The sequence below is a fragment of the Balaenoptera ricei genome, chromosome 1 (assembly GCF_028023285.1).
Source record: "Balaenoptera ricei isolate mBalRic1 chromosome 1, mBalRic1.hap2, whole genome shotgun sequence".
NCBI lineage: Eukaryota > Metazoa > Chordata > Mammalia > Artiodactyla > Balaenopteridae > Balaenoptera > Balaenoptera ricei.
Window position 1 is genome coordinate 106900865 of NC_082639.1, and position 20944 is coordinate 106921808.

General features: G+C 40.6%; 1 protein-coding gene across 3 annotated transcripts in view; it reads left to right on the forward strand.

The window, feature by feature from the left end:
- CHD1L (chromodomain helicase DNA binding protein 1 like) overlaps nt 1-20944 on the forward strand; it is a 122260-nt gene that overhangs the window by 90089 nt on the left and 11227 nt on the right. For all 3 annotated transcript variants that reach the window (XM_059929200.1, XM_059929201.1, XM_059929198.1), the window contains 11 exons: nt 411-573; nt 1891-2046; nt 2818-2910; nt 5001-5097; nt 7255-7328; nt 7600-7710; nt 10817-10931; nt 11568-11721; nt 15207-15372; nt 19432-19580; nt 20404-20567. In XM_059929200.1, coding sequence (XP_059785183.1) covers nt 411-573; nt 1891-2046; nt 2818-2910; nt 5001-5097; nt 7255-7328; nt 7600-7710; nt 10817-10931; nt 11568-11721; nt 15207-15372; nt 19432-19580; nt 20404-20567 — 1442 coding nt within the window. The remainder of the gene's footprint in view (nt 1-410; nt 574-1890; nt 2047-2817; nt 2911-5000; nt 5098-7254; nt 7329-7599; nt 7711-10816; nt 10932-11567; nt 11722-15206; nt 15373-19431; nt 19581-20403; nt 20568-20944) is intronic.

Here is a 20944-nt window from a genome sequence, read left to right on the forward strand (position 1 = left end):
TTTTAAAAGAGATCTTTTTGCTTCTTGCTTGTAGTGGTGGGTCCTGCTGCTATTGCTTTGGGCTTCTCAAACTGCTTGGGTCTATGCTGTGTGCTTGAATTCCCGCATAGATAGAATAACAGTACCCATATTCAATACTCATGCAGTACTTTAGCGTTCAAAATGTGATTTTACTTACCTTATAATGGTATCTCCTTCACAGGATTATTACCCCTTCTTATAGTCTAAACTGAAGAGATATTATTTCCTACATCAAACAGTTATATACATTTTGAACCTGAGCCTTCTGATTTCATGTCCCTTTCGTCATTTCATTAAATCATGCCTCTCTTTGTAAAGGCTGTGATGGGTAACTAAGTCTTGCTTTCCAGGGTTATGGATTTTTCACTTTATTTATTTATATATTTGAGTTTTCAGTCGTCTTCAATCTCCTGTTGACCGGAACTCCCATCCAGAACAGCCTTCGAGAGCTCTACTCTCTCCTCAGTTTTGTGGAGCCTGATCTCTTTTCCAAGGAGCAGGTGGAAGATTTCATTCAGCGTTACCAGGATATTGAGAAAGAGTCTGAGTCAGGTAAGTTCCCTTCTTACAAATCATGCCCAAGAGGTCTGGCCCAGAGACTTCCCTAGCGCATGAGGGTTATAGAAAGAAAAGAAAGAGAATCGATAACCAGAGGACACCTTCCAGGGAGATACAGAGCCACACAAAGATAAGGTGATGTCAGAGCCCTCCTGCTGTTCCCAGCTCCTGCTATTCATGACTCTCTAACTCGTTTGTTACATGATTCTATAGTCGTGCTTATTTGGGTCATTTTCAGAAGAAATAATATCTGCTGATTTGCAGACCTTTTTTTTTCCAACATGTAATTTCTATAAGGACATTGTTAACTTCTCGTGCTACTCCCTGAGGCAGAAAAGTATGCGGGTGCTATAGTCTGAAACTGTCATTCAGCGTTCCACAGCACTGGTGTTTCTTTTAACACTGCACCAAAACCAAAAGTCTGGGATGGATGGTGGTGGAAGTACAGGGGAAAGCCTTCCTTGTTTGTACAGTCACCATTCGTAGTCTTCTTCCTCTTGCACCTTTGCCCCCCTGCCTCATAGCGTTGTCTGTCTATCTCTGTGATGTTATCCCAGGATGGTTACTCAAAACAAGTGGTAGGCATGCCAGCTAGTGGGTATGTATGTAGTAGGTGAGTGTGAGTTGGAAAGGCTCCTCACAGCAGAGATCCCCACACCACAGGCTGAAATTTACCTGGGGAACCTGCTCTGATTGTTCCCATGTTTAGGGTTGCTAGATAAAATATATGACACCCAGTCAAGTATTACACAGGACATACTGATATTAAAAAAAATTATTTGTTTATCAAATTCAAATTTAACTGGGCACTTGGATTTTTATTTGCCATATCTGGTAATCCTACATGCAGTGTAATTCCAATTTAGGCTAGTTTTCGAAGTTCACGACAGCTGGGGAAGGAACAAGGGCGTTGAAGTCAAAGAACTAAGTTTGAGTGCTAGCAACATTAGAGCCAGCTATGTGACTTTGGATAAGGGGTTTAATTCCTCTGAGCTTCACTTAACTTAGTTATACAAATAGAGACAATATTACGTATTGCCCTACATTCCTGAGTTGTTATGCTGATCAAATGCAAAAGTATCCTGGAAACAGACTGGCTCTATGCAAATCAGATTATTAGTAAGAATCAGAAGGAGTTGGAAAGAAGAACCCAATGAAGGAAGAAACACTATGAAAAATTACCGTGCTGGCCTAGAACCCAGAAATGAGAAACAAAAATAAACTGTTGTATGTTCTCTAGTAATTGATTGCCTTGGTCTTGCTTTTGTCCCACACTACTCTTGGGTGTGTGTGTGTTTTTCCCTCATACAGCAAGTGAACTATACAAACTCTTGCAGCCATTTCTGCTGAGGCGAGTGAAAGCTGAGGTAGCCACAGAGCTTCCCAAGAAGACGGAAGTAGTGATATACCATGGCATGTCAGCACTGCAGAAAAAATACTACAAGGCCATTTTGATGAAAGACCTAGGTAATCAGAGGGCACTTGTCCATTTAGAAACTAAATGAGGATATGATTTGCATGCAAGGAAATATTTTATAATCACACTCACTTTGTATAGCAAGAATATGGGATGGAATTTTGTATTCTGAATAATATTCGGGTCAGCTGCATAGTATCTTTAGTATAACTCAGACTTTATTGGTTGTTGCATTTGTGAAATTTCCTCCCCATCCCCCTGCTCCTGGTTTTCCTTATTGCCTTTAGTTAAGCAAACTCTTCTAGGTGTCCCAGTCATGCCTTTCATTTTCCTATCCTGACACATATTTAACACATTGCAAAACGTTTCGGTTAAATCATATTGGGTTGGCCAAAAAGTTCGTTCGGTTTTTCTGTAAGACGTTACCCGAATGAACATTTTGGCCAACCCAATACTATCTGGAAGGAATGGGGACTGGGAAAGGAGAGATAGGAATAGACAGATCTCTCAATTTGCACTTTTTTTGTCCCTTGGCTCCAGAATAGCAGTTGAAGAAGGAAATTTAGAATTCTGCAAAAGAGTAACAAAGTACCCCCTGAGTTTGTTTTATAGTTAGGCTTCTTTCTTGAAACAAGGTGATGGTTAAGAAAACGTTATATCGATGTGCTATTAATTCTTAATGTGATTCAGTGAAATTTGGGAAGTTAATATAGGTTTTAAAGATATATTATTGAAATGAGTAAGGTTATGTATGGACACTTACAGGGTTTTTTCTGTTGTTGTCCAGTAGTCCATCTCTCTCTCTCTTTTTTAAATTTCAGACGCGTTTGAAAATGAGATGGCAAAGAAAGTTAAACTTCAGAATGTCTTGTCCCAGCTTCGAAAGTGTGTGGATCACCCATATTTATTTGATGGTGAGGCAGTGCCCTTTTTTCTCACATTACTTTTTGTTGTCATTTCTGTGGCCAGCTTCACAGCAAAATTCTTCAAAAGATTTGCCTATACTTACTGTCTATTTTCCCCCATTTTCTCTTATTAATTTTTTATGTTGATGTTATCTAATGTATTGTTCATATTCAGATTTCTTCAGTTGTCTCCTAAACATCCCTTATGACTTTGTTTTTCTTTTTTCTTTTCTTTTCTTTTTTTAAAGTAATTTTATTTTTATTTTAGATACAATGGGAAAACCGAGGAGAATTTTAATCAGAGGAGTGACATTATCTGATTTAAATGTTTTTATTGTTTTGAGCTACGGACACTTAAAAAAGAAACAACAGCAAAAACGAAACAAACAATCCAACCCCCAAAACAGCAGGTGCAGAAAGGATAACATATCCATCCCCCCATCCCCTCCCACCATGAAGACCTCCTCCCTTTGCTGGGAGGAGAGTGACATGGTTATACTCAAGGGTAGAAATTGGAGAATGAGAGAATTCTGTACAAATAGGCCTTGTTAAACACAATTCTCATTCTCCTTAGCCTTTCCCACATAGTGTGGTTCCTTTTTCACAATTGCCTCTCTTTGTTCAGCACAATAGAAAAGCATTTAAATTTTGCCACTTTTCTGGGTCTTTCTTCATCTCCTTAGGAGAGCTCCCTGTGTCATGTAAAAACTTATGGGAAATAATGTGTATGCTTCTCTCCTGTGAATCTGTCTCGTGTCTGTCTTTTTTTAAAATTCAAGATCTAGTCATAGGTCCTGCATTGCATTTGTCATTTTTTTAAACTTAATTCACTTATATTGGTAGCCTTCGGGACAATTCTAGGCTTTTTGTGGCTGTGAGGGCTCTCTTTACTCTCCTATAATCTAGAAATATTCCTCAGCATTTTTTTTTTGGTCTTTGATGAAATTGACAGTTTTGAAGAATCAAGGCGGGTTGTTTTATGTGATGTCTCATAATCTGAATTTATCTGATCATTTTTTTTTAACATCTTTATTGGAGTATAATTGCTTTACAATGTTCTGTTAGTTTCTGCTGTATAACAAAGTGAATCATTATCTGATCATTTCTTTATGATTGGATGCCCCTTGGTCTTGAACCCACTTGTTGAGCCTTTTATCACTACTATTCCTAGTTCACCAGTGGTCTCCGAGTGGCTCAAACAATAGTTGTCAGTTCACATTTTAATTACCCTCTCAAAATCTTGACGTAGTTGATTGCGTCTTGAGACGCCTTTATCCTTTGGCTTCTGGGACAATACTTTCTCTCGCTTTTCCACCTGCCTTATGTCTGCTCCTTCTCAGCCTCCTTTGCTGCTTCCCTTTCATCTTATGGATGTCTAAATTTCCCTCTTAAGTGCTACTTTAGTTGCATTCTATACATTTTGATATGTAGTGTTTTAATTTTCATTTAAAAAAAATTTTTTTTTTTAATTCACTCTGATTGGTAGCCTTTGGGACCATTCCAGACTTCCTGTGGCTATGAGGGCTCTGTTATTGATAGGATCAGTGTGGAGGGTTTGCCAAGTCATCTTAAGGAAGTCCTTGCCAAGTAGCAGTATGAATTGTTTTAAAGTGTCACAGAATCTTAATTAGGTGCATATCAGAGCTTTTTTTTTTTTTAAGAGATGGGGCATTGGGAACATGTAGATTTTGAAGGAAGCCCTCCAGGTTATTCTACTATCCCCACCTTGAGAATGACTCATTTATACATCTGAGCCTATTTCTTGATTTGTTTTCTAGAGTGAGAGCCTGAAGATTTCAATTTTGGGTCTCTTTGGTCTTTAGCATCTCCCTGTGCCTCAGCTTCCTAAAGAGTGGGTTTCTTCCTTGGGTAAACATTTCTTAGGCATATTGGGTGTGCCAGGCTCTGTGACTGATGTTAGGCAGTGCTGAGATCATCATGTAAAAAATAATTATGAAATGCTTCAAAGAGATATGAGACTTGGGCCCTTTATCAGTTAGAAGGAGCTTGGCCTCTCTGTAGCCTCGGCTATCGGCTTTTCTGTTCAGTCTGCCCTGACTGGGGACACATTTACGGGGAGTGGGTTCTTTCTTTTCCAGGTGTGGAACCAGAGCCTTTTGAAATTGGAGATCACCTGATTGAGGCCAGTGGGAAACTTCACCTGCTGGATAAGCTGCTGGCATTCCTGTATTCCAAGTAGGTGGTAGGTTCATATTTTCTGCTCTGAGCTGGTGACTGTTAAAACCAGAATAAGGAGCAACTCACTGGTTTCTTGAGACTAATCCCAGTTCTCCTTTTTTCAAGACCCTGATTCAGGTTCCATCTTCTCTGCAACTACAAACCCCCCCCATTCCATTCCATCCCACACCATCCCCTCCATAATCATCCTTTCCTTTCCTGATTTCATACAGCACTTAGGATCCTAATCCAGTGCTTGCCAATGTGCTGCCTTAATCTGCTGTCTGGTTAATTGCTGTATATTAACCATCTCACTCCAGCTATATTGTTTAGTTCCACAAGGACAGAGATAACATCAAGCATTTCTTGTTTCATTTCCTGCTGGTACCTTGCATTGAATTGGCGCATAATAAGTGCTTAGTAAATATTTACTTTTGTTAACTTGTGGGGCTTGGTTTGAACCCAGGGAGAACTTGGGGACTCTTTCCTTGAGACATGAGTCGGACATCGGATGACCGAGTCACTTTTGGAGCCTCTAAAGTTTCTGCTAAGTGTTCAGTGGCCTGGTGTCCAGCCTGTATCTGATCTTCCTGATCCCCAGAGGGACAGAGGAGTCTAGAAAAATCCTAGTTTCCCAAGGATTTGAAAGTTATCCCTTAGGGACAACTGACCCAAGTAGGCCTGAACCAACCTAAAACCTCAGATTTGGCAAAACTGTCCAGCATTAGGAATGTGCAAGTCAAATAACTGCATGTCTTACTATATTTTATTGGCTATGATGTATCTACTCTAAGTGTCTTAGTGTTGGAGAAGGACCCATAAGTATCTTCTCTCCAACCTTTTCCTTTCACAGGTGATGAAACAGGCCCAGAGAAGTTGTGTGGCTTGTCTGAGGCCACCACAGCTAGCAAATGACAGAGATGGGATTAGAACTGAGGTCCTCGATTTTAAGTTCAGTGCGTTTTCTACCAATCTGGGGCTAGAGCCTTGAAGGAGTTGTTTATAGTTGTTCATCTACACCCATTGCAAAATCAGATTAAATTAGTTTTCCTAATGAGAATGTTGTTTTGACAGTGCTGTGCTTCTTTGTTTACACAAACTTTTTTTTTTCTTTTTCATTAGTTATCTACTTTATACATAGTATCAATAGTGTATATATGTCAATCCCAATCTTCCAATTCATCCCACCCCTCCCTTTCCCCCCTTGGTGTCCATATGTTTGTTTTCTACGTCTGTGTCTCTATTTCTGCTTTGCCAATAAGATCATCTATACCATTTTTCTAGATTCCACATATATGTGTTAATATACGATACTTGTTTTTCTCTTTTTGACTGACTTCACTCTGTATGACAGTCAAATAATGGCTGATAGCATGGGGCTCTAAGCTTGACTTTGTTTTTTGTTTGTTTGTTTTGGTCGCACTGCGCAGCTTGTGGGGTCTTAGTTCCTCAACCAAGGATTGAACCCTGGCCCCCAGCAGTGAAAGCACAGAGTCCTAACCACTGGACCGCCAGGGAATTCCCTTGAATTTGTTCTTGACTTAATCCATTTTACCTCCTCCTTTCCTCTCTCCTCTCCCTACATAAATTTTATCATGAATCACATGGGATATGAGATGCCACCTGCCCCTTGCTTCTCTAAAGTGATGTTTCTCAGAATTTTTAACCAATGATGCTATACATTGAGAGGATAGTAACTTTCACCCCCAAGTAGAGGATAGCTATAGATTGCCAACCACAAGCTCTTTAGGGTTATCAATTTTTGTTTTGTTTTTTGTACATTTGAATTTTGCATTTTTCTCTTCACAAATCTTTGTTATTTTGCTGTTAAAATAAAAGTGTATATTTCTTTCCATTTAGTATTTGACATCCTAGAAAGAGGTGTCTTGGTTATCCAGTCTTCCTACACCCTCTGGTGCATTGACACATGCTCCTGGGAATATCCCCACTCTAGTTTGAGAACTGCTCTAAGGATACAGCTACATGTGCAGTTATATCCTTATATAAAGCATTTTGCATTACTGAAGAAGTCTCTGTAAATGATTATGACATTTATATTTCTGCTTCAGTATTTCATTTCTTTATAAACTTGCATTCTTTGGTAAGTGTCACCTGAGCGAAACCCACCTTAAATACTATCAGAGGTGGCAGTTTTCCTTTTCTTTTTCTTGCCAGGGGCCATCGAGTTTTACTTTTCTCCCAAATGACCCAGATGTTGGATATTCTCCAAGACTACATGGATTATAGAGGTGACATCCCTTGACCACTACATTGCTCAAGACTTTTAGACTTTTAACAGTCCAGATAGGCCCCTGAAGAGTTACCTGGGGTGTGGGGCTGTTACAGAGGAAAGCAGTGTAAGAACATTATTCAGAACCAAAGGAAGATTGCTTACAGTAGGGGCATGCCTGTATATGAGAAAGGACAAATTAGCATTTGGTTTTGAGCTGACAGTGTTTAATTCCACAGAGAATACTTGGAAATGGTTAATGTTTCTCTGTTTTCTCCCTCTGTGTGAAGGCTACAGCTATGAGCGTGTGGATGGCTCTGTGAGAGGAGAAGAGAGACACCTGGCCATCAAGAACTTTGGACAGCAGCCCATCTTTATTTTTCTCCTGAGTACCAGGGCAGGTAGGCCGCATAGACACTGACAGAAGCAGACAAATAAGGGGTGACACGGTACATTTACATCCTAACCATTAGTATGTTTTTCCTTAATTCTCTGAAAGGTGAGGTTATTACTGAGGAGTGTAAAAAAGGGGGAATTGAGGCAGATGACATAAGTTTATCAAGGTGCTGGACTTCTAGCATGGTGTTCTTTTCTATCCAATCGATCTAAGCTTTCATCTCATCAAAGAAGTAAGGCTAAAACCTGGGGTCATTGGAAAGTAATTCTAATCTGCTTTGACTATTGACCTGGGATCATCCTGAAAGATTTCTATGATTTTCTGCAAAATTTTAGTCACATTTGATAGAGACAGCTTACCTTCCCAGCCATGAAATGAGATAGCAACCTGTCTACTAGTTGTCCTTCCTACAAGTAGCTCTGGAATAGTGTTGTAAAAGCTTAATAAAAATCTAGTATTAAAAAATGTGATTATAATGAAATTGCCAGCTTGTTAGAATTATTTATAACATTGCCTATATAAACTTGTTACAAATATTATACATGACATTTATAGTGTTTTACCAGTTACAGAATGTTTTCATTTCTTTAAATAATATGACATCAGCTCTTGGAGATGAAATTATTCTCATGCCATGGAACAAGCAGACCTTAAGTTAGTTTTAAACTCATAGAATCTTAAGTTTCATTATTTTATTTTTTGTAGACCTAAATCTTGATGGACTAGATGCAGGAGCTCTGAAGGGATATGTGTCCTCTATTAATAAGGAGAGATCAATATCTTTATGAGAAGAGAGTTCAGGCTCACTTAGTAAGCATTTATTAAGCGCCTAGTACTACAGGGTATAAAAAAGAAGTGTTAGATACACTCGTTGATGGCAGGGAGATTGTTCCGTCTGTGTACGTCTCACCTCTGTATTGTGAAGATCTGGTCAGATTGATTTGACCCCACTCGCTTCCAAGATCATCGACTGCACCCTGGATCTCAGCCATTTGTTCCTGTCATTAGTTGTCTCAGGGGTAGACTTAGGAGAGACCGAAAGGATCAGGGCAAACATCATCACTGTTGGGAAAACAGCCCTATTTATGCTTTACTGATTTCATCATCTTCATATTCAGAGTGCAGCATTGTTTGAAACGTCTAAAATTAGGAGGAAAGAGATCTCTGCTTTTCAGCTAATCTCCTTGGAGTACTCAGAACTAGTTGAAACACAGTGATCTTTTAGAAGCCAAAGCAGTTCTGGACATGAGTCTTTTCCAAACACTGTCCTGTTTGCTCTCGCTTTTTAGCTGTAGATTTGCATCATTATCATTTTATTCAGCAGTTTCCCTCCAACTTTCAAATATTTCTGATTGAGTCATATTGCCACCAGGTGGCAGTGATAGCTCATGAATATGTCCCGAAGAAGTCTGGCTACAACTTATTTATAAAATATCACCCCTTCATGAAGAAGAGTTGAACTTAGACGACATTAACCCAAGAAGAAGAAGAAAATTTTTAGGGAGCACACTTTAATGAAAGAAGTGCCTGGGAGGTATTATGGAATAGTGGGTAAAAAGCATAGGCTCTGGAGCCAGACCATGTGGCACTGAATCTGGTACTTTCTCTTTCCAGCTGTGCAACTTCCAATAAATCCCTTAACCTCTCTGTGCTTCCATTTCAACATCTATAAAATGAGCATAATAACAGTAACTGCTCATAGGATTGTTGTGAGGATTAAAGGAGTTAATATATGTAAAGTGCTTATTACAACAGTGCCTGGCAAGGAGTAAAGCACAGCACCAGGGTAGCCATCATTATTACTAAGTATAATTTAGCATCTCTCAGCAATCAGTCTTTATTATCTCTTTATTCCAACTTTAATTTTATATGAAGGCTTTAATTAGAATATTCCTGCCTGGCTTGTCTGGAGATCCAGCTTAGAGACAGTAGCCTGTCTCAAAAGTTAGTCCTTAATTTTGGCTCTTGGAACAAGCCGTTTCAGGCTTGCTTGTTTCAGCAACGAGCTGCAACGACCCTGCAAAGAGGGAGTCGGTTTTGTACTTGTTTCCACGTTAATCAAAGAGAAGGCTGTAATTTGCCTTCATGGTTCTCTTAATTAATTCCTGTAGTCCAAGGAGCCTCCCCAGCCCTTTTCTTTGTTTATTTATTTATTTATTTATTCTTGGCTGTGTTGGGTCTTCATTTCTGTGCGAGGGCTTTCTCTAGTTGTGGCAAGCGGGGGCCACTCTTCATTGCGGTGCGCGGGCCTCTCACTGTTGTGGCCTCTCTTGTTGTGGAGCACAGGCTCCAGACGCGCAGGCTCAGTAATTGTGGCTCATGGGCCCAGTTGCTCTGCGGCATGTGGGATCTTCCCAGACCAGGGCTCGAAGCCGTGTCCCCTGCATTGGCAGGCAGATTCTCAACCACTGCGCCACCAGGGAAGCCCCCCAGCCCTTTTCTTACAGTGCTGAAGAAAGACCAGAAAGTTGTCCCAGGGGGTGTTCTTGCCCTTCGGTTGGTTTTGTTACCTTGCCTTTGATTAATGTGGAAACACATACAGAAGAGACTTACTGAAGTTTTCTCCAGTTAGAGGGAGGTAGCTTCCCCGCTCCTCTTGGGAGTGTAATAAATGGCATCCCCTCTTCTCATTACCTTGTATCGGGGGTCTTACTACTTAGTTGTACCTTGCAGTGGATGTTAAGAGCTCTTCTCTTAATGTTGCCCACAGCAGACCTCACTCATATTTAAAACTGGTTCTGAAAGAGCATGTGGCCTTTTCTATAGACGATTCTAAACAAATTGCAGTGAAGATTTTTAAACAGAAGAGATTTAAGATGGCTTCAGGGCATGAACTTCAGTACCCACTTTTGCTCCTTACCCCTGCTGCCCTCGTTCTGTTACTTTCAGTCGTTAAACTTTCCCAAGTCAGGCGATAGGAGCCCAGGTAGGACTTTTAACCACTGCAAGGCTCTGTCTGGAGTTGGGGATGGGGGTGCCAGTTTGAAGGATGAAGCCAATTGTTTTGGCTGCTTTCGATTTATCAATCTGGCCACTGTAGCCTTGCGTCTTTATTGTCTGGTCCCTAGCCCATGTGCTGCTGATAACATTCTTTTTTGCATTGTTTTCAGGTGGAGTTGGCATGAACTTAACGGCGGCAGATACCGTTATTTTTGTTGACAGTGATTTCAATCCTCAGAATGACTTGCAAGCAGCTGCCAGGGCTCACCGAATTGGCCAGAACAAGTGAGAGATTTAAGCATAGCACGGCTCCACTTCCTTGGCTCCTGAGCAGTTCTGGGCTGGGGAGGAGGGTGAAGAGTGTGGGCCGGTGACAGTCCTAGACTGGAGGGCGAGAGACCGCTAGGCTTTAGCCCAGCTCTGTTGCTCACTCACGAGTAGTACTGGGATGGGCATGTTATTATTCCAGACTTGCTTTGTTAAAAAGAGCAAAGTCAAATTGTGAAAGGACTGGAAGGAAGCTTTAGAAGTTATTTATCTCATTCTTCCTGAGTTAAGGTCTAATTCACTTAAAAAATGAAGTTATGGCTTTATGGAGCTAAGCTAAAAAGATAAGTCTTACCCTTTGGCCTGAGGATGATTTAGATCTCCCAGAAGTTTTCCTCCACCACAGATAAGGAACCCCAGTTATGGCCATCTCATTATCCCTCCCTTGACTTTTTTGGAAAGGTTCAGTGACAATTAGAGGCCGGATCTGCCTAACAAATGCTCAGGTTCACATACAACCACTTCCCTTTAGTTGTACCCTGAACATGGCATTTTGGGTTTGTTTTCTTTTAGGTGTATTGACCTTGCATGCTTGTGCCCTTCTTTGCAGACCCTTCTATGTTAGCTCATTGCTTTCCTTTGACTTCTGTACAGGTCCGTTAAAGTCATTCGGCTGATTGGCCGAGACACTGTGGAAGAAATAGTCTGTAGGAAAGCAGCCTCCAAGCTGCAGCTCACCAGCACGATCACAGAAGGGGGCCATTTTACTCTGGGAGCCCAGAAACCTGCTGCGGATGCTGACCTCCAGGTAAAACATATTCTTCACTTTAGAATATGTCCTGGTTTTAGCCAGTGCTCCTGTGGATGAGAAAGTAAATGCATTAACCACCCACTCTCCCCAACCACACATTTGTTCTCTGGCCAAATTCCTACCGGCCATCGTATCTACTGCATGCAAGCTGCTGTGGGAGCTAAAATGAATCTGATATGTAAAGGCAGAAAAATACAGAATGAGGATGGGCTTTGGATCCCTCTGCTGGGATTCAAATCCAAGCCTTGCCACTTATTGGCTGAGTGGCTTTGAGCAGATCTCTTAACCTTTGTTTTTCTAAAAGTGAGGATACCACAAGTTACCTCAGGAGGCCTTAAGAGAATTAGATAAAATAAACAATTCAGCATAATAAATAATGATTAATCTCATACCTCCATCTTAACCCCAGACCCTTTGATCAGCGCTCTACATCACCTTCTTCATACTCAGAGGAAGGTGGACAAGATCAGGAATTCAAAATTATGCCATAGGAAAAATAGACGAAAGAACTAGAGTTAATTGCTTGAAGAAGGGGACGCAGGATAGGAAGCAGGTGCTGGCTTGGAAGACTGTAGAGAAAGCTGTCTTCTGGAAGAGGGCTTAGAGATATTCCGTAGCAGCCCTTGGGTTAAAATTAGAACCCATATTACGATATATCCCAGGTTCTCCCATTTTGACCCAGGGATGAAGGGCTGGAAGCGGAGAGACCAACTCCTAGGATACTGGAAAGATACAGGCGTGAAGTGAGTAATAGACCTCTGACGGGGCAGTAGCAGTGGGAGGGTCTGGAGTGAGCAACGTTACAAAAGAAGAAATGACAGGAGTCGGCTGCTTAGAGGTGGGAAGCTAGGGAGACGGAAAATTCAAAGATGTCTGTAAGCCTGGATGATGAGGAGGATAGAAATTAGGAAGATAGAAGGTAGGCAGAGTTTTAGGAAGGGAAGATAATTTATGCTTTAGTCAACAGAGTTTGCAGTAAAAAATAAAATATAAACAAAACTATTATTAGAGGAAAACTCAGAGACAAAAATTTCATTTGCAAAAGTTTGTAAGAGAGTAGGCTTTAAAGGGACTAGTTTACCAAACAGAAAATATCAATACAACAAGTATTTAAAGGAAAAAAAAGTTAAACACTATTATAAGCAGAATTACCCAGTTTACAGTTAGTCTGTAAACATTAATGTTAAAAAATGTTAAAAAAACATTTTCTCACATGGCTATCATATCCACAAAGACCAGTGCATATCTTTACACATCAGCTTTGCAAAAGACAGGGCTCACATTGGTTTTGTTAGTGAGTCAGTAACTTACAGGAAAGGCTCAAGGTTTCTTTTATTTTAGGTCTAGAACTAGAAAGTATCCCTGGGTTTTATGCATTTACTTGTTTGATTTTTGTTTATCTCAAGGTGCAAAGTGTGTTTTTTTTCTTTCTCTGTTCTTCCTTTGGTTCCCAATTGATGTGTGCATGCTTATCCATGTTGGTGGCAGGGCCGGCTGTACGTATTTTTTTCACATTATCCAAAAGGCAATTACAAATGTAAGAAGAAAGCTTGAGAGAGAGGTAGGGGCAGACTGCAGAGACTCTTAAATATAGTTCTCCACGCACGAGTTCTCCCATAGAACCTTGAGAGTGACAAGTTCAGCATTGGGTCTGGTGGTGGGAATAGATGGCGGAGCCTTGGAGTGCCCACATTCTGGGTGTGGGAGGAGGAGGGGTTGTCAGTGAGAAGTTTGAACTCTCTCCCAGTGCGGGAGGGGCTCAGGGGATTCAGTTGGGGTGTCCCTGTGATGCGGGCTGCTGGACATGTCCGTGTGATTGAGTAGACATGCCTCTGTGCCGTGGGCCAAATACTAGTGGGAACATAGACCCCTGGCTGTTTGAGGGGGGCTCTCTCGGAATCTTGCCCAGCTCGTGGTTATCGGAAGGTTACGTTCTGGTTTAATGTCTGATTTCTCTCTTCCCTACCAAGACTCTGCAAGTTATCTCTTTGGTTGCCAAAAGCAAAGGTAACAACCCAATGCCCTTGTCTCAGAAGAAAGCAGCGTTTGTTTGTAAAATAAAAAGAATCCAATAGTAAAAGATGTAACTGTTGTTTAGTAAATTTAAGAAGTATAGGATCCTGAAGTCCTCAAGGAAGGAAGAAGGTTTGTTATCCTGCAGGAGGAACATAATAGAAACAGAGAGAGGCAGATGCAGATGTAGTGAACATTTATTGAACGCTTACTGTGTGCTAAGTATCATATGAAGTGCTTCTTTCCGATTGTTTCCGTGATATGAATAACAAGAGAATGAGGTAGTCACTCTATTCCTATTTTAAATAATTTGCCCTAGGACATTCATTTATTAGGACACCAATCCAAGTACTCTCTAACTTCCAAGCACATGCCCTTGCCGTTAATTACTGTAATATATTGCTTCTCTAAAAACACATGTAGTCCCTTGGTGACTGAGACACATCACAAGTGAAAGCATAAATGTAAGGTAGACTGAAGGGAGTGTCCCAGGACAGACCAGTCTTTTTCATAAATAGTTGGCTTTCTTCTATTTTTGGTGCCAGTCGCCTTGTTATATATATCCAGGTTAAAGATCAGTGTATCCAGGTTTGTTTGATGCTTAGGTGAGCTGTCTAAATTTTTTTCAAGCTGATACAGAATACATTAAGATTCCCAAGTTACTCACAAAATACACCATCTGGAGATAACTGACCCAGTCTAAAGAGACAAGATGCAAATGAGCCAAGATGTGAATGCGGCTTGGTTCAGAGTCTCAGAGTTATCACTTAGGGAAGTACAGAGTTGGAAGTAGGAAGCTAAAGCCAGGAAGGATGATCTGAACTTTTTAGGTGGTTCCTACAGCCCTAGGGATAGGCTGAGGGTACATTAGAGAGAAGGAAAGAGAAGCAGGGTAGTGCAACGCTAGAGGAATGTCCAGCAACATTAGAATTGAGAAAGGGCTTTCAGGTCTAGTGGGTGGGAGTTGTTACTGGTCTTTGTGAAGGCGGTTTCCATAGAGCACTGTGGCAGGAACAAAATTGCCAAAGGAAGGAAGTCACTTAAGAAGTACCCCGTGTAGCCTTCTCGTTCCAAGAAGTTTGGCAGTGGAAGGGATGGGAGAGTAGCTAACAGGGTCTGTGACTTCTCATGTGGCTGCTGGGATTGCCTGTGAAAAAGACTCCATGAGAAGTGCTAAGATAATGCAGGAAATGGCTGTTATTCAAAAAAAAAGAAAAATTGGAGGCTCAGATTTTTTGTTTATTGAGAATTGTCAAAGTCAGCATCTCTGACTATCATTTATCACTCTCTGCTTACCCATCATCCAACTACAGAACAGCCCCATTGGTGTCATCTGTCATGGGGAGAGAAGGAAGGCTGACCATCAGGGAAGGCATGCGCCTGGTGTCGTTAAGCCACTTTGCAAATCACTGATATCCAGTGTTTGTTCTCATGAGGGCCAACTGGACTTTTTGTTTTCTTCATTCAAGTTGAGTGAGATACTCAAATTCGGTTTGGATAAACTGCTGTCCTCTGAGGGGAGCACCATGGATGAAATAGACCTGGAGTCTATCCTGGGAGAAACAAAAGATGGCCAGTGGATCTCTGGTGCCCTGCCGACAGCAGAAGAAAGAAGCAGAGAACAAGAGGAAGGAAGTAAGTGGGGGGTGAGAGCAGAGCCAATGGCACGGCGCCCCCAGGCTAGAACATGAGTGAGATGGGTCCCCAGGGAAAGTCCTGGATACTGCTTCTGGGACATCCTTTTCCTGCCCAGCCCTATTCTCATCCTGGGCACACTGTTTAAGACTTAACATGGTTCAAGAACTCTTCCTAGGCTGATTGGAAATTGTCTGGCTGTTCCCTTGTATCTGAACTTTGAACCAAATTGATGATACTAATGCTTATGGTAGTATCAATCTCAAGGATTTTAATTTGTGTTTTTTCCTCCCTTGATTGCAAGCATCTTCTCCTTTGTTTATTAGTAAATCCTTCTGTCCTTAGTATGGTGCTGCACATAGTGATCCCTTTTCTGAATAGTAGAATGAGTTATTTTTTTAAGTTATAGTTAACACCAGTTCAGCATTAAGTGTGAGCTTACGTGCCTTATACCTATTTTTTCATTTCACTGCTCTGTGAAGTGAGGTACTGTTAACTTTAACTTTTCTAGTGAAGCAATATATATGATCATGAGATGATCTTGTCTTTTTTTTTCTGATTTGGGTCAACATTTGTCTTTTGTCCATTTCTATTTCTATAGTATTTTAATTTCTGATTTGAAATTTTTTTTTTCACATAGTAGCTTTGTAAGGATGTTCCCTGTTGTCTTAGGGTTATTTTGAAATGACTTTATTTTCCCGTACCAGTGGCAACAGAGATTCAGTGTGGACTGGGGTGAGAGGTCTGATAGTCTTCCTAGGCTTCTTAATTCAAGAGTACCTTATTCCATTCATACAGAGAAGGGCAGTTTCTTTACCCGACACTGCTTCCTTTTATTGGGTGGAGAGTGGGCTGGCATGACTTCTGGTTTTGTGATTCTCTTTTGTTTCTGTAGGACCCTGAATTTCCATCACTTGCTTCCTTCCCTTTGCCACCGAACTGTCAAAGCACGTCTTCCCCTTGTAAGTTATCTCTTTGCCCCAGAAGCAGTGCCTTCCCAAATTGTAAGCTGCAACTACTTTCTAGTTCCTTCCTTTCAATTCCTTAGTAGCCGCTGCTCTGATCTGCCAGGTCTCAGACCTTTCCTCATTATTTTCCCATTTGGGGTGTGTCCTCGTGTGGGATAAATTTGATCTGTGTCTGACGTTGCTAGAACCCTGCTGCCTCTTTTCTAGGCGGTCTCTGCCTGACTCTCTACTCTAGTGTGGGCTTGGGAGCCGACTCAGCTGGTTTGAGATGTTCATTTCTCTGCCTACCTGCGAATTGAAGTTTGTAGTACTCTCTGCCTCCTAGTTTTGTAGTAGGCGTGGGTTCAGGGTGGTTTTGTTATCCCTGTTGTTCTGTATGGTTTTTATAGGATGTTTGGGGAGATTGGAATGTCAGCAGCTGGCGTGATTCTACAAGACACTGCTCTTTGACTTTCCTCGTAGTTTAGCTTGTAAATTTTTTAATATTAGCATCTCATTTTTATGCTTCAAGAACTCTTTCTTATTCTCTGCTTGTTGTTGTTTTAAATCTGTCTTGTTCTCATTCCAGGGATATAACATCCTCTCTGAGGACATTTATTGTAGCTTTTAAAAAGTATTCCAGGGAGAATATTAATTGTAGCTTTTAACAAAGTATTCCTCCACTTCCTGTGTTGTCTCTCTTTTCTCCGATTGCTTCTCCTTCTTTTTAAAAAGTTTGTCTTGTCCTTGTTGGTAGTTTTCCTGAAATACCTGGTGCGCTCTGGCTGTCTGTTCACGTGTGCTGGTGAAATGCCAAAGCTGATGGTCAGCTCTGGCCTGAGCAGGTATATGGGCTCCCGGGGCTTATTCCAGCATCACTGGTTGGTGAGCTGGCTTTCACATTGAAAGAGACCTTCCCAGATGTCTGTATTTGAAGTCTTTTCTCTGGGCAACTCCATTTCTCCAGAGACGAATCCTTTAATATCTTTCTTGGAAGAGGTGGGTAAGGGACGGAATAACCTGTTTGCTCAGATTGAGGAGACAACGTGAGTAAAGGGGTTCAGGGCACTCCTGTATTTGGTGTGCAGATTTTCTCTCAGTTCCCCCACCCCGCAGTTCCTCGTCCATGGTAAGTTCTAAGCTTTTGGGGGATTGAAAAGGCCTGTGTGCTTATAATCACCCCTTGCCTAGGCACCTGTGTTTTGCTTCCACTGTTCTTTTCACCCTGTTATCATCCCTCTAGCCACTTCTATTTTCTAAAGAGTTATTGACCTTTTCATCCACTGTCGTCTCATATATCTTTTTAAAATCCCTTTACTGCCATGTAGTTATTTTAGGTGGGAGAAGAAATAGATGTATGTGGTCCTATTTTTAAGTTGCATTTTGATTACATTAAGTACTGAAGCTTGCACCCATTTCTGCACTCATCTAGATTAATTTCAGCCTATTTTCCTAACGTTTAGTAGAACAAAATAAAATTTCACTGTTTTCCAGAAAGATAATTACAAATTTTTTGGCAGTTGGACTGAGAAATATTTTTTTTTTCAGGCAGTCCAGCTGCCAGAAAAGATTTCCCAGTTGTATTAAAATTTGGAATTTTGTCTTTGATCAATGAGTATAGAGTTCACTCTGTGGTAGATGGTTCCATTGGCAGGCTATAGATAAGTGTCTAAGCCTGTGGTCTCCAAACTTCTCTGGGCTGCAGACTGAAGACAGATAGCATGGTTAAAAGAATACAAATAAATATGAAAGACTAGTGATTACAGCATCCCCTGTCAAAATTAAATAGAAAACAGGGTGGCTTTATCTTGAATGCCAGGCTTTTTTTTTTTTAAATCACGTTCGTAAGTTGAGAATTGCATGAAGATACATATGTTGATATTTTACACTTCTCGGCTCTTTATTTTTTTTTTTTCCACTTGTTGATAGAGCACCTCATTGAAAGCCCCCTGCTGATTTAATTAGCAAATGCCAATTAGAATTACAGCTGGTTGGATTTGGGTAGAAGTGTGAAGCAATTGATCTCTTGAGAATGAAAATGTTTTGCTTTCCTACTCTCTGGGGAAAGCATACTTACAGCTGATTTTATAATGCTGTGAAAATACATTTTTGGTAACATGTGCTATTAAATATGTTTCACTTTAGAATCATTGTCTCACCTCTCTCTGGTTGCTAGTCTTGGCTTGTTATGATTTCTCTTTATCATGTGATTCATGATCTTGGCACATCACCCAACCTCTCTGAGCCTTTGTGTCCTCATCTGTAAAACGGTGCTATTAGTATCTTTTTTACTCTTCTACACAGTTGCAAAACACATAGCATAAAATGCTATTCAAGTTTACACTGTCACCATTATTGTTGTTACTGTAATTGTTATTTGCTGGCCTGTTACCTTTCCATCCTTCTATAGAGAACAGTAATGTACTGAAAAGAGCACACTGGCCTTAGAGTCAGAAAATCCTGCCTTCTTCGCTTATTAGCAATGAGAACTGGGGAGTCTCTTGATCACTGTCTGAGCCTCAGTTTTCCCTTTCTTAAGTGGGGTTAGTTATATCAGAACTGTGGTGAGGCTCATGAAGATGCTTCATGAGATCTACAAAGAATATTGTAAATCTAAGGGATAGTTTTTGTGCTTCTTTATTCCCTCCTAGATTTTCTACTTGTTCCTTTTAATATTACAGCAAAGGGGGGAAAACGTTGAGTGTTAAAGGTGTGTTTGGAATTTAAAAAATATGCTTTTGGTTACCTTTATTAGATAATCTTAATGTCAGTGAGATTTATGCTGGGGAGTAGTGTGGAATGAACGAGTGATGAGTGTTCCAGAACTCAGCAGGGTGGAGGCATCCAGCAGAGACTCACAGACCATCTAGAGATGGACCAAAAGGGCTTTAGCTGTGCTCTCTCCTTTGAAAAGTAAATACACTAGATCCCCATGTGGATCCCAAACCCATCAGCATTAGTGAGATCAGAAATCCAGTACCTTCATCACAAGCTAGTCTTAGCCTGTTTAGAATACAGGCTGCTGTTTTGTTCGCCCTGGTTATTGCTTTGACTAGAATCAATCTATTTTTCTTTAGTATCTAACATTTCTCTCTGTGTTTTATGTTTTTAGAAAACCACATGTACTTATTTGAAGGTAAAGATTATTCTAAGGAGCCTAGTAAAGAAGACAGAAAATCATTTGAGCAACTGGTGAATCTTGAGAAAACCCTTTTGCAGAAGACTAGTCAAGAGGGCCGGTTACTCCGAAATAAAGGCAGTGTAAGAACTATTAATTTATGTAAGGATAAGTTCTTTCAAACGTTCATCCTAAGAGAACAAAAAATGATGCTGGGAGTGATTGGTTAAGAAATAAGTGTGTAAGTGTTTGTTGAAATACAAGTATCATTGACTGTACCCTAGTATAAAAGCTGTGTAAGAGGTTGGCATAAAAATAATAGCAAGGAGGGTATATTTTACCATTTAATGCAGGTGTTAGCAGCCTTGTCTATCTAAGCCACCCCTGAAGGGATCACTGTATTACACCAAAATACCATACCCTGCTGCTGACAATCATGACCCTATGTCATTAAGAGAGGATGGCAATCATAAATGATGTATGTAATGTCCACAGTATTTGGCACTTAATCTGTGCTCATTAAATGCTAGTTATCGTTAAGATAATCATGATGTTGAAATACTCTGTTTAAGACAGAATGATGTAATACATTGAGGAAGATTTCCATTAAAAATGGTTAAACCTAGAATAGCATCCTGCAGGGTATGCCTTCAATTTTTTAAAAAGTTATTTTCTGAAGTACCTTATTCCTAATGAAATTAATCAAAATGATGTATTGCTGTACTAACCATGGCAGTGCTTTGGTTGAGTTTAGAGCACAGTATCTTGGTTACCATGCCTACAAGATGTATTAATTGAAGTGTCTTGCTGCCACTTCCCACCACCCAAGGTGGCGTGGAGAGGCAGTGTCTTGTGAAATATTAAGCACGTTGCCTCTGTTCAGAGTGTGTTTTAGGGATGAATGAAACTCGTGAAGGAACAGGTAGCCCCCAACTTTCCTGGTTATGGAGCTTGTTCTTCCTACAGGTTCTCATCCCAGGCCTTGTGGAGGGGTCTACCAAAAGGAAGCGGATTCTGAGCCCAGAAGAGCTGGAGGACAGGAGGAAGAAAAGACAAGAAGCAGCAGCCAAGAGAAAGAAACTATTAGAGGAGAAGAAGAGGAAAAAGGAAGAAGCAGAACATAAGAAAAAGTATGTATGTGTTATTCGATTGTATTATTAATAAAGCTGAGGGTCCCAGTTGGTAAAGGAATCACTATTGCATAGTGAGTCCACAGTTGAACATCACTTTACAATTGCAGAAAATGTCTGTAAAGCTGGTAGTTCCTACTGGTAATAGAATACATTTTTAAAGATTAAACTTTAACCTTAACAGTTAGTCTACTTAAGAGAACAGCCCTGAGTGCCTAAGGCAGAGAAGATGCATTCAGTTGAAGCTAGAAAATTTTAGGATTTTATTTCAGCTGCCTAACGAGAGTAGTTTACTTGAACATTCCCTTTTAGTCACATGTTCTTAAAAACAGTGACATCCGGTGGCTGCTCATTTTTGAAGTGTAGTCAGGAGGCAG